Source organism: Lampetra planeri, chromosome 14 (assembly GCF_965212315.1).
Source record: "Lampetra planeri chromosome 14, kcLamPlan1.2.h2, whole genome shotgun sequence".
Classification (NCBI taxonomy): Eukaryota; Metazoa; Chordata; class Hyperoartia; order Petromyzontiformes; family Petromyzontidae; genus Lampetra; species Lampetra planeri.
The window spans coordinates 2,316,038-2,330,610 of NC_136120.1; the positions used below are offsets into that span (position 1 = coordinate 2,316,038).

The 14,573-nt window shown below is 45.8% G+C and overlaps 1 protein-coding gene across 1 annotated transcript in view; it reads right to left on the reverse strand.

The window, feature by feature from the left end:
• Positions 1-3,863: 3,863 nt before the first annotated feature.
• The window catches only part of TNFRSF21 (TNF receptor superfamily member 21), a 39,385-nt gene continuing 28,675 nt past the window's right edge, over positions 3,864-14,573 (reverse strand). The window contains exons 5-7 of the mRNA XM_078600412.1: positions 12,896-13,203; positions 8,482-8,761; positions 3,864-7,749 (exon numbers count right to left, since the gene is read on the reverse strand). Coding sequence (XP_078456538.1) covers positions 7,520-7,749; positions 8,482-8,761; positions 12,896-13,203 — 818 coding nt within the window. The 3' untranslated portion in view covers positions 3,864-7,519. The remainder of the gene's footprint in view (positions 7,750-8,481; positions 8,762-12,895; positions 13,204-14,573) is intronic.

The following is a 14,573-nucleotide window of genomic DNA, read 5'->3' on the forward strand; positions in this document are numbered from 1 at the left end:
TGACGGTCCCACCTGATGACGGAGACTTGTGTTGCCTCCGAAACGTCGTGATTTTTGTTTTTATTTTATTTTCATTAATTTTGATGTTTTACCTACGTGACTTTACCGAAAAAACCTAAGAATACAGATATTTGAACTCTCGCTCGTGAGTGCAAGATACTGGCAACGGGAAATGTCGTGAGCAGGCTCATCGAAGTGCGCACGCGTTGTGAGGAGCTCGTCCAAGGGGGCTCGCAGGCAAAAAAAACAAGAAGAGACAATTTGTTTTTGTTGTTGCAAATCATATGAACACCTGATGATGATTGCTTGTGTTGCAGTCGAAACGTCGTGCGAATTTTTATTGTTTTATATTTGTATTATTGTATTATTTCCCTTCTACGTGACTTTACCGAAAGCACCAAGAATATGAATCCCTGAAGTCACGAAAGCTTTAAATCAAAATATAAACACATCTCAATATTCAGAGAGCCGCAACGCACTATGGTGGTGAATACGACGAGACGGCCAGTACTTGACACACGACGCATACCTGTCAACCCAGATGGTTTAGCCCGTGTTCTTGTACAGGGAAATTGAGTTTTCAAGGTCCACACGGCGTACAGCCGTTTCAATGAGTGCAAAGAAAAACATTGTCCGTTTGTTTGTGTTTCTCCTTTGTGATGGGACTTTGTAGGACGAACGTTGAGATTTATAAGGGCACGGGGTGACCGATAAGGTCTGAATTGGCTTGTAATAAGATAGGCACTGATAAGGGGTTGGCAGGCATGGACGACGTCACGAAGCAGCTCATTAAAGAGCCACACGCAGCACCCAAGCCGCAGGTTGCCCAACCCTGAGCGAGTATCTCTAAAACCCCACTGTGATTTGTTTATATATATCTGTAGACACTGAAACTAATGTTTATGAAAGTGGTTTTGATTACATTCTGTAAAATCAAATGTTGATTTTCAAAAATATAGAAAAACTCTTTTTTAATCCATGGCTATGTCATCAGGATACATCTGACCATACTTCACCACACTGGTCAGTGCAGGTTGGTGAATGGGGGAGTCCAGGACCACTTATGACATCACTCAACCATGATGCCATTCACGGTCGAGACTCAAACTCCGGTCGCCGTGTTCCTCGCGCAGTAACGCCAACTACTGCCCCACTTATATGCAGCATATGGGGTGTACGAAATGAACAATAGTATGAACTGAACACACGTGCGGCAAACATTAAAGCATATTGAGATCAACATAAAAAACAAGTCCACACCCTAAAATCTATCGCTCATGTTTGAACACGTTCATCAGCCCTAAATGGATGAGCCGAGTTCGGATCGCTTTAATAATGCATCGGTTGTGCATCAAGCAATCACCCCTGGGGCAAGGGAGATGGATTGGCACCAAGTCAGCTGTTCGAACCACATCAATCCCCTGCTTTCCCATCCATCCATCTGTAGTGACATAGAATCGGTCACGTAGCAGCACAGCGCTGGCTGCTGGCAGGGAAGGGGATCTGCAGCTTACAGCAGCCCTGACTGACAGCAGGCCACGTGATAGACCAGAGAGAGATGTAGGGGGAAGGTTACGAAGGGGCACATCGAGAACCCGTTAGGAAGTTCCAGAAAGGGGGCGTGGCCGGGGGCGGAGCCAGCAGGCCACGCCCCCCAGTATAAGAGGGGCCCCGGGAGGGGAGCTCGGGGCTTTCGTGTGGAGTGGGGGGATCCCCGTGGTGCTGCTGCTGCTGGAGTCTTCACCATCTCGGCATCGCCAGTCAGGCAGTCTACCAGCAGTCCTGACTGGCGTTATTGTCAGGCCGTGTTAATAAACCAGAGTGCCTCCTACTCTTAGTGTCTCTGAGTCAGTCATTACACATCCATTGTCCATCAGAGGCATAGCAAGACATTGCGGGACCTGGGGCAAGGTGCCATCCTTCCCGACAGCTCCCTCCTCCTCCGCATCCACCACCTACAGCCACCCCCAAACTGCTTCTGCACCAGCACACCGCCTCACCAGCACGCCGCATCACCAAATCTCCGCCGCTGCTCACTTCGTTTCCGATAATTCGACCGGACATTTGGGGGGGGGGGGGGGGCCCTCCTCCCTTTTGCTACAGCGCTGTTCCTCCCACCATCAAAATCCCGCAATCCATGGGGTTAACTCGTCCTAACCAACGCAGAATTATGGGACCAATGCCACGTCTAATGTTATTTCTTATTATGCCAGGATGAGAGCTTCCTGCAGCAACCTAAAAGAAACCACATACGTTTGAATCCTATACTTTGCGATACCACGTAGGATTACATCCTGATTGAGTACACTTTCCTGAAACAAACACTATTGCATGCAATGTTATAGTTTGTATAAATATTGCGTTCATTAACACTTTCATTTGGAGTTTTTTTTTTATTATGTAATTTTTTTGTTGACCGCATTCTTTCTGTGGTTCGGACCACAGGTCTACCTAAAATCCATCGGTGGGAAGCCGCATTAGTATGCATTAGTATCAGGAAACAGACTTGAGCGATTGAACAGCAGACACAAATCATGTAAATGTAACAAATTCAAGCAGGGATATATTTTCTGGTGGCAGCACTTAATCCTGTTTCCTTGCCAACAGCGGGGGCCACATACGGTATTCAACAAGCATTACAATTGTTTTTAAGGGCATCTCTCATCAAATTTAAATGTCAGTTTCCAGGATCCTCGTTCACCTATGAAAGGGAAACTTGCTGCAGAATTGGTGTGAAATGAGCTTCTCAATCTGCCGTTAACGTTTTGGATAAATCCCTTCTACGTGTTCACATTTCACATGCCATGCCAAGCAATTTCAGACGTCCAAAAGATGAAGACATTTCCATTGGTGAAAAATGATACATCTACAAACAATGCCTTATAGTCTTGTTGAAAGGATGTCATCTTCATCAGCTATTCTTTATTCTGGCCTGGATTAAGACCTCCATATTGTTATCTTTGCCTAGGATGCACGATGCAGCTGTAATGTAATCCTTTCAGGTTCACTGTCGCCGTCTCTTCTTCCCCAGTCTTGCCAAACAAAAGCAGTCCAGCGCACTGCTCCTCTGCCTCATGCCTGAACCCACTTCTGAGCATTTACCGTGCGGCGTTCAAACAAGCCGGTAAAATCATGGGACCTCCGTTGCCAGTACCAAAATATGAGAATAGGTTTTCCCCTTTTTTCTGGCAACAAAACAGGTACATCATGGGACATCCTTTGCCAGTACAAAAATATGAGAATAGGTTTTTCCCTATTTTCTGGCAACAAAACAGGTGTTAAGATGTTAAAACACCAAACTGAAACCTTTTACGTGGAATCATGTCTGCATTAATCACAATACTGGTGGTCAGAATGCAAAAAAAACACTGATATATACCTTGTCTTTGAAACCGATTGGTCCACACCAGACAGCTTTCTTTGTTTGCATTCTGACCACAAGTATTGTGGTTAATGCAGACATGATTCCTTGTAACAGGTTTCAGTTTGGTGTTTTAACATCTTCACACCTGTTTTGTTGCCAGCAAAAAGGGGAAACCCTCTTCAAGCCGGTAAAAGGAGCAGCACAGCAATTGCTTGCCCATGCTGCTGCAGGTAAAAGGGCCCCTACTATGGAGGAAACCCCAGGGAGCCCCTCCAGTGGCATGTTGTTCGACTTTCCTGTGCTCAAAAGGATGGGAGTGCCCCCCATTAAACCTCACGACGTGTGACCTGACGATCGACTGTGGTGTACCTATTAATACCGCCGCGTGGACAGAGATGGGTGCGATTTAGGAACGTTTCTCCCGATGTTTCAACCGCCACACGGGGGGGGGGGGGGGGCAAAGCCCATGATGATCTTTAAATGTCAAACAAGTCGGTAAGAGTTTTTAAATGTTGAACATTTAATTGTGCATCAAGCAAACAAACCCATGGCTAAACAGGTAAGGTGAACTAAATGAGCGGGGCGATGTCTGTTACAATCTCCAAAGGGCCTTTCCTGCAAGACTGGCAGGAATGGACCGCATGTCACCAAACACACACACACACATACAAAAAAAATCTAAACGTATGACAAATAAGGAAAAAAAATACCAAATACAGCAAACCGGACAAACGTGGTAATTCAATAAAGGTGTGCCAAAACATCAGCATACGAAATAAAAACAGAAGCACCTGAAAGATTACACCTACATTAAACAATCATTGCACCGTTGGCATGAAGCCATTAAGAGGAATCACTCGCCCTGCAAATCTGCCGCACATCACTTTTGTTAAAAAATAGTACAGCATTTGAAGGAGTAGCTACCAAAAGTAACGCACAGCAAACGCTCTTACACAAACGTACTGAAATGCCACGTTTCCGATGGCAATGGCCTGCACAGCCAAAAGGTGTTCATAAGTGCGTTTAGTAATCATTTAAATAGAGCATTAACTATCAAGTGGTGGTTGGTGTTCAAGAGTATAGTGTAAATGTCTCAAAAGGGTATCTCCCACATGTTTCGTATACACACTCCACTCCAAAGTGAACTGCACTTGTTCCCTTCAGAGCCACTGAAATCGGTGGCGAATACCAATCGCTCAGTGGCGAAACTTCCACGTCACAAATTAAAAAATAAACAAACACGTGTGCGCGCCTCATAGCCAACATATCCAGAAGCACTTCTTTAAGAGGCAATCGTTAAATAAGGCTTTGAGCCGAAAGCTTTAAAATATCCCAACTACAGCAACACCATTCGGCAAGAACACACAGGATAATTTGTAGAGTCTAACCGTTTACAAACACACGCGCGCACAGTGCATTTTGTCTACACAACGTACATCACGTCAGCACAACAGCACTCACCAACGGAAGACTTGCATGCATGGGCAGGGGGAGGTTTATCCACACTACTCAGCAATACAAGCTGTGCTTGTGGTTGATATATCAATATATATTTAATCCGCAACAGTTACGTTTTTCAAATCATCCGCGACACATTTTCGGATCTCGCTCAGTGGCTAAGATGCATACCCTGTGCGAAATAAAGGCCTCGCGTTGTTATTCCCAGAGCAATGGACCGGTCTGCTCGAGATGGGTCGCGAGATGCTTGTGGGCCGCGCGAGTGTGCGCTCACGTCGCTTTGTCCTTGCGGATATGCAGGCCTGCCGTAACGAACGTCGTCTTCTCAAGCCGGCGGTAAATTTCACTACGAAAGGTCCACGAGTAATGCCGTTCACTTTCCAAAGTCACATGGGAAGGTTCGGAAAGCGTCTTCGCTATCTTCTACAGGAGAATGCCTTGGTCCCGGTTGTTGGTGCCACTGCGGTGCGTCAGTCTCGATTCATGTAATTTAAGGCGAGTGCTTGTCCAGTCGTTATAAAGCAGATGATCACAGGCAGCTCTTGCTCAAAAGCTTCCGGGCAGCTCGTCAAAACAGTGCAGTTGTAGGATGCCGAAGCTGCGTTAAACGTTTCCAATTAAGGTTTCATCAACAACCAAATTAATGTCCAGCAGAGAGGTCACAGAAATACGATGGCTAAAGCACAACCTGGCTCGATCAGGACGATAATTCAATGCCTGCTAACTTTTGTCAATTCCATGCTTATGCCACTCTCGTTCTCAATTGCGTTGACTGCAGATATTCTAGGACAACAGAGAAAGCAACTCCCAAAAGCTCTGAGCACAAGTTTCTAACATCAATATTAACATTGTCTGAAATACACAAGGGCCTAGTTGTTTTACAATCATGTGCTACCCGAGTTCTGTTCACGTGAAGCGTTGCCAGAATAATAACTTGTAAGTAATTGTTGTCCATCAAAAGTGCTGCTCTAACTTTATTCACTTACACTTTCCACAAACGAATCTATGTTTAAAAGTGAATTTAGGTTTTCTTGTAGGTATCACCACCTCTACAAAAGTATACAAGTATTTTTTTTTAAATACAACTCTGTAATGTTAATCAGAAATTTGCGAGGTTGGGTTTTATATAAAGCCACACATTGTTTGCTTGTCACCGAGATAATTGATTTGAGCATTTTCTCTGGAGTAATAATTTGATGACATGGGTAGACACACACACACACACGTATATGCTGTGTACACATGGAAAGACACATGCAAGTAAATATGGAAACATAACACACCCATTACAAACGTGAATGCTTACGTATATACAGTTTACATTACAAAGAGGGCATGGTAAACCATATCCTTCTACCGAACAAAAAAAATCCCTTCATGTTCTTTAACTGATGTTTGTATGGCCGCTAAAGTGCTAATAATCTATGAACGCATGAAACATATACAGTACTTAGTAACATACATAAATACATTACACTTGGTGACATAACACAGTACCATTATGTAGTGAAACATAACTCAAATTGGAAAACAAAATGACTAATGCCCACTTGCACATGAGAAGCTTGCGCACTCATCTGGGAGGTTGCCAACAAACAAAAAACGTTTAAACGATCACGCTACCAACTTGGCACGCACATTGACGACAACCATAGAATGGTAAATCCACATTGATGCGTTGCGGCATTGTTTCCATGAAAAAAGGAACTAAAATGGGTAAGGAGAAGAAGATGCTCAGGGATTTACTCGGAGCAATGTGTAAAATAAGCGCTGTGCAGGGAACCCACTCCGCAAATGATGAAGAAACGTTGTTGCTCTTAAGGGGTTCATGTACTAAACAAGAAAACGCTATCAAATAGTAAACACGATTAGCCTCCCTACGAATAAACTTGTCTTTGCTTATACCACCTTACGAATGCCATTCAGGCAAGTGCTTGAAGTGTACATATTTGAATTAGAACACGCATGCACGTGCAGGGAGTTAACAGGTTGGCGGTGCACTTACTCGTTACCCTTTCGGACAATTACTTGTCATGCATTTGGGTTTACTGAATATTAGTCAGAAACTGCTTACGCAGACGAACATTACGTGTACGATAAAACAACAACTGCCCGCTCGGTGCATCTAGGGAGGAAAGCTTTGTAGTGGCAGCTCCACGCCTATAGGGGGGGGTGGGGGGCGCAATAATTCCGTTGGCGCTTGTTCCAGGTCTTTGTTTAACCTGTCGTTACACATGTTGTAAGGTGTCCACACCAAGAAATGTGCGACACCAGGCGTGACCGCCCGGTTGGAGCGTTCAGACTGACCGTGTTTGTGAGGAAGTCACGTGATGCGCGCACAGACGCTCGCTCACGGGTAAACGTGCGCGCGTGTGTACACGCGCGTGTGTGCGTGTGCGAGCACGGCAGCTGGTTTCAGGCTGTAGCCGACTGGTCTCCGCCGGCAAGTCTCAAGGTTGTTTGCGGAGGTGGGCAAAAGTTAACTCGTGAATGCGTTTTCAGACCTGGCGCAAACCCAGTGAATCCGCAACATATTCTTCCGCTCGAAAAATAACTGGGCGTTTACGTTGCGGAGATGACGCAAAGCAGAGAGGAGTTGGGAGCGTGCGCACGTGCGCGAGTTTTACAGCGGCTCGGCCCGTGACCCTAGTAAGAGGGCGGCCACTCCGGCGCCGGCGGTTCCTGTCAAACGGCGCCTCACAGCAGCTCGGGCAGGTGCTCGTAGAGCGAGTCGAGCAGCCGCTGGCTCGCCTCGCGGCTCTTGCAGCCGAGGATGTCGAAGATGCGCTCCAGCTTCTCGTCGGGCTGGCCACACGCCTCCACGGCGCGCAGCTCCTCCACCGAGAGCAGCGAGAAGACGTCGTCGAAGATGGGCTGCAGCTGCAGCGAGTCGGCCAGCACCTGTCGTAGGATGGTGTCTCGTTTCTCTGCGCGCGCGCACGCACCCAGAAGGGGTTGGGGTTAGTGCACCGCCCCTTCATCCCCAAGGCCTAAAAACCAAGGCCATACACGCATTGGTGTTCGTGAAGGACGCGTCCGTTTATTTGCGTATACATTTTGTCGCACAGTTTCATCAGCTCATTAGCCACCTCCATGTAAATCTAATTTAAACATCAGACTCATCCTCAAGTAAAACCCTAATGAATCAGTAGCTTTAAGCCTTTAACATTTCAACATGGCGATCATGCGATTTCTCATCAATCATTGATTAACATCAAATCTTATTATGCTCATGCTTCAAATCACATATGAGAATCGATTATATGCGAGGTGTTTTTGTTGTAAAGTAATCGATTCACATGAACCTATGCAGCATAGTTACTTTTCCCTTGAACTGCACTCTTTAATCCTAAACCCATATTAAGGGTTGTCTACTGGACCGTTTCATCTCATCAACGTTTGTATTCCCTTGCTCAATTCAAGAAACACATCAACTCGTATCTAAAAATAAACATCCAATCGAACCGTGGCCTCAAATTGCAATTAGGGAGAGGGGCAAATCCCACACCTCTGATTATATTATCACCGTTGGCAACGTACGGTACAAATGAAGTTCAACATACATACGTACGTACAAATCGTAAAAAATTGCCACGAAACGCTCGAGTAAGACGACGTTCAAGGGGAACTTCTGCGCATCTGCCGGGTGGTGGCCTCACCCTTGGCGATGAAGGACCAGGCCTTGGCGGAGCCGGTGGACGAGCCGGACGAGGTGGAGTCGCAGCGCAGCAGCGGCTCCGACTCGTCCTGGAAGGGGGCGGTGCGGCCCGGCTTGCAGGCCCCGCCCACGGGCGTGTGGAGGCCCAGCCGCCCCTCACCACCAGCCCCAACCCCGGCCCCCGACAGCGTCCCCGCGTCAGACCCCGGCGCCAGGGAGCCTCGCGTACCCCGCCCGGCACAAAGCACCATCGGCAGGGGACCCACCTCGTCCCGTTCCGTCTAGAGGGGCGCACACGAGAGCATTTTCGGGAGCATCCCCGTCGTTAGTGAGCGGCAGATTCGAGATGCCAGTGCACAAACGTGTGGTGGGATAAAGTGAGATTAACACGGAGGCTTTCGCGACCAATATCATCTATAATACAGTCTTTTGGGTTATATCGCGTAAATATATAAGTGTAATATATAAATGTTTAACCGTTCGGATAGCCACAGACTTTGTGCTGCTTGGAAGCAAATCATCAAATCATTCATCGTTTAAATGCATGCCTATACAGGTCACCATACTTCAATCGGGACTATCTTTGCTACGGCTATTTCAATACACGCAATCGATAGGAAGTACAGCAATGGGCTTGCATAATGCGCATGCATAATATAACTTGATTACCATATAATTAACGCAAACGGAAATGGATACCCATAGTCATTTATAGGCGCTTATTAATTCCCCCCACCACTTCGCAGAAGAAGAGCGCACACGTGTTGTCATCACATCTACCCCTCTATTTAAGGAACGAAACAGGAGGATTTCTCCACAAATCTGGCTGTCGACTGATGAAGCTAGTTGTAAAAACGTCGTACTCCGATTGTAAATATTGTGGCTTTGCTCTCCAACACACCGGTGTGATGTACTCCAAACGAATTGGCACGTTCGGTTTACGTGACAAACCTTACTAATTGGCTGGGTCGGGTGATGGCGGGTTTAGCGACACATTTATATATTTACGCGATTTAACCGAAAAACCTGTATTATTGGCGATAAAGTGAGTCCGTGTTAGGCAACCAATGGTGCGTAGATTTTTTCTATTCAAGTTTTTTTCTTATGCTCCAAATACACAAATCGAACGGCCCGTGGAAGATTACATGATTATATATAGATATTATATCCAAGGGTTGCACCCTTGCCTTAACCCTGTTAGATCTTATTTCCACGCCAAATGTGATGCCGTGATCCGCAGGATAAATGCTAAAAGGCGTTGTTTCCTAGTCTTTGGCAGGTCAGCATTTTTCTCTCCAGTGATAAGATTTATAGCCATTGCCACGGTGCGGCCTCCAGCACGTCACCTCAGGAAAACAGATGCAATGAACTGCCGCCCCATCTCATTTTGAGGATTTCTGCTCAAGGTCACCAAGTTAATTATACCTTCATGGACTGCGACTTTTGAATAACAATGTAGAAAAATGCTATTTTGTCAACACTAAATCGCTGCAATGTCTTTTTCCGTCTACTCCATGGCCTGTTCTGCTCATTGTCTTTTTCTCTCACCAAATTTAGCCTTGAGCCATGCAGGCTCCTTGAATCATGCACATGTGACAAGGTTGGAGTTGCTCGTCCCTTTGAATTAAGCCCCCTTGTATGTTTCTGCTCAGATATATATCGTGTACAGAAAATCTACACCACTTCATCTCACACCTGAACACAGGGCTTTCCTGCACATGCAAATTCGGCACACAAACGAAACAAGGCACTTGGCGAAGTCCCTTCGTTGCAGATGCTTACGATGCCATTACCTTACCACTGACCACAGCCGTGCTATCTCATAGAGCTCACGTTCCAGAAGCGGACTGTTTAATAAGACACCTCTGTCATTGCTCAAATGCAAGGTTTAATGCAACACAAAGTGCAGCCAGGTCTTTTGGCAATAACACCAATAATTTTTTATGTAAATATTCTAATAAGGAATGCAATCTACAATGGAAAAAAACAAAAATATACAACAAAAAACCCCAGCGATGCTAAACCAAAAGGACATTAGTTTACCAACATTCCATACATGCATTTATCACAATACGGGAGTCAACATGTTGACAGCAGTTTGATCACCAACAGTCAGTTGTGACTAATGCTTACAGAGAGAGGCATCGCTGTGCACCTCGTTGCAATGAATAGATGTTTGAAATAATAACTTGTACTTCACAAAGCCACATTTATTAGCATTTTCAAGGAAATGTGCAAGAAAATATGTAATCAAATTTCCAAATGGTGCAGTGCTTTGAGCGTTCTCTCTCAGAGAGATTTCTACAAATGATATATACATAGCAACATTTTCATGGCCAATGCCATTATTCCTGTCATGCAATGTTGTTCGGGTTATTTATTCATTTTATTCAAGGATCCATAGGGAACATTGTGTTAAAGGAAAGCAGAACTGAGGTTGCACCAAATGGAAACAGCTGGCGCTCACGTACTGTGCAAATCACACTTTACAAAACGCTGACCAATTATGGGAACTAAATAAACAATTTTTGACGTGGTAATTCTTTATTGGTTTGAATGCCAATTATTTTACAATGTGTTAGAAATAGCTAGCGTTGCGTGTGCCAAGACCATTCCACTTGCTGTCGCCCTTAATGGGATGATGAAGCCATGACAGTCGGAAGGCAGGAGAGATGCATTACCCTCGACACGGCACATCACAGAATGCAAACCAGAATATTTTCACTCTTCATGTTATTATTATTATTATTTAAAAACGATAAAACGATGTTATGGTGGATCAGATAACAACCAGGATTATTTAATTTCTGACCCAAAGCAGCCCATTATTTCTGGGTACCTTCAGCAGATTAAAAATGTATGCTATATCAATAGGCCAGCTCTTAGTATTGAAATAGCTAGAGGCATGTACATTGATCTGTGACTGCTTAACAGGACCATTTAGTGACCAATCTTTAGATGTGTATTGTAAATACACTCTGCTAATTGTCGCTCATGATGCATTTGTTATTGTCTCCTTATAGCATTTGCTGGTTACATAATCATTTAGAAGAGGAATTATTCATACTGGGTGAACAACAATCTCAATCATTAGTCTCCATATGCGGCTCAAGGTGTTTAAATGATTGGTTGCCATCGAGAAAAACGCAACAAGTGAAAGGGTCTTAAACATGAAATAAATTATGAGTATGTAATAAATGCCCGCAGCAACCAAGAAAATATATACATGTTAAACTTAAACATTATTAAGATATGACGATGTGAAAGAAAAAAAAAACACGTTTAACAATGTGTACATTCGGAGAGAACAGGTGACTTGGGGTGGATCAGAGGGCTCCACTGGTCATGTCAATCAATGATCCAGCACCACTGAGATACTGGCTTTGAATCTGCGCAGACACTCGGTATTAAATATACTTTACATATGTAGCAAGTTGAAGGTTTCCACCAGTCACCAATAACTTACACATATCATGTTAAATTTAGCTTCCATAAAATTTCGTACCGACAGCGTTGACAATAGTAGTATAATGTAGTATAAGTATATGGGCACCACGGTGGGGAGATGTTAACTACCTCACCTGGCATACAGGAGGTCGCGAGTTCGATCTGATGTCTGTATATTTTGGAGTTTACATGTTCTCCTCGTGGTCGTGTGGACTTTTCTCCAGGTCCTCCTGTTTTTCCCTCCACATTTAGAATCAAGATGCATTTAGAGTATTTGATTGCTACACATTTCCACTTGATAAGCCACATCGTTGAGCTATCATTTGTGGCCAGGTCGCTTCTGAAAAAGAGCTACATAGCTCAGTGGGGGCATTACCTGGTAAAATAAGACATTTCAGTTTAAGAATAAAATTTCAGGCAATTGCCCTTCTCTGGTCTGAAGGATATTGTTGAAGACCACTGCATAGTTTTTTTTCCAGGAGTGTGCTGTAGAGCACTCTGATGGGTTGCAAAATGTCCAACGTCTCCCTCCACGTGCCTATGGGAGCTTCTTCTGGGAGCACCTTTAGGAAGCTCCCAGCAGCCAAAGCGAAACGTCGGAAATCATTCCGCACAACACGCGGAACAACCCGACGTTTTACGCCACATCCCGGGAGCACTTTTAGCGACACGTCAGACACCGTCAGTTTAACACGTAGGCATTCGCGACCAATATCATCCATAATACAGGTTTTTTTGGATTAGATCGTGTAAATATATAAATGTGTCGTTAAACCCGCCACCTCCCGGCACAGCCAATTAGTAAGGTTTGTCACGTAAACAGAACATGTTACTAGTACAGCACACCGGTGTGTTGGAGAGCAACACGTGGGACCAACCCCAACCACATCTCAGAGCTTGGAATACAGACAGCCGACGGGGGACCGAGCGAGCGTGCGAAGACCGCGCGACGGGGGAGATGGACCCACCAGCGCGGAGTCTTCCATGATGGCGCGGATGCGCTCCACGAGGCTGTTCCAGCCGCACGTGCGCAGGGCCCCGATGAGACGCGCCAGGTTGGCCTCGGCGTCCAGCGCCGTCCACCCGAGCAGCGCGGCGTACGCCGCCTCCTGGTAGGAGGCGTGCGCCGACTCGTCCACCAGCGCCGTCGGGTCCTCGGTCGCCGCCGCCGCCGCCACCGCGGAGGACGAGGAAGCGGCCGAAGCGAGCAGCGCGCGGTACAGCTCCTTCCACTGGCAGCCGATGTGGCCGGCGACGAGAAGCAGGATGTCCACGCCTGCGCCCACGGGGAGAATGGGAGGCGAGAGAGGGCGCCTCACCTCGGTTAACTCTCACAGACAGACGTGGACATTCACCGCACAAGTGCCGACGTGGTAATGCAGCGGCGCTCTTTGTCGGCGTTATGCGCGCCTGTCGCCAACGATCGAAAACGGAAACACCTTCGGTCTGCTGCTGCTACTCGTGGTGATCCCGTTGTTGTTGTTGTTGTTACACGAAGCCGACTAAAGACGCGCAACGACCACGCTTTTCAGAAGGTTGGGCCCCATCGGATGGAATTCTCTACCCGACAAACTCAATAATAAAACCTTCAAATAAATATAATGAACACAGTGTGACCAGACAACAATGCACATTCGAGATGCCAAGAGCTTGATTTTGCATTTCTTAAATGATGATTACATGACATTACTAAAAGCTAGGTAAGAGCCAGTGGTTAACGCACTGCACGATGAACCTGGCGACTCAAGTTCCATTCCCGGCCACGGCTAACATCAGTGGCGAGCGATACGTTAACGGATTCTGGGTGCAATTGTTCCTAAACCGCACTGACCAGCGGCGTGAATTGTGGAAATTATTAGCCACAAGAGCCCACTACCCTATGACCAAATTGCCTGGAATGCACTAAATCCCAGCAGACATGCAAAGTTGAACAAGGATATCACCTGGATGGGCAATCAGCATGCTTGGCATGTCGTTACGTTCTATAGACGACTAAGTTGCATGGTGGACAGCTGAGGGTGGTGCAGCAAAATCTGCTGTTGTATTGTATATATGTGCTCTCCAACCTCACCATGAAAGTTAACGTGTTTCTTGAAATGAGCGACGTTATACGAGCTTCGGAAAAGGCACGATCAGAATCAGAATCTGTATTTATACTGGAGGAATCCGATGAGCAATAAAGCTCTTTTTTCACAGATGTCCAGTAGGGAGGGAATGATGGGAGGGGAACTCCAAAAATCGAGCAGTGTGAGGAAACAAGCAGGAAGAGAAGTGTTTTGACCTGCAGTATGATTGATGAACACAGCACGGACAAGATGAAGCAGTCAGCCTGGCACACTGTGTCCTCAACATGGGTAGAGGAATCAATAAATGAGGTCCACGGAAACAGGAATCACGGCAGCAGAAAAAAAAAGCGGTAAAGAGGTGACCAACCGTGAGTGAGCGAGTGACTGGAAGTGAGAATTAGCAAGTGCTTGATCGTCCATAAACTCGACTACTTTGATTAGAGGGGAAATAATACAGAGAAAAACATCCCCTTGGTAAAACGTCATATTCTTTGGGTCTTTCGGTAAAGTCACGTAGATAAGTTCAAAGAAAAAATACAAAATAACAAAAAACTACGACGTTTCGATCGCAACACAAGCG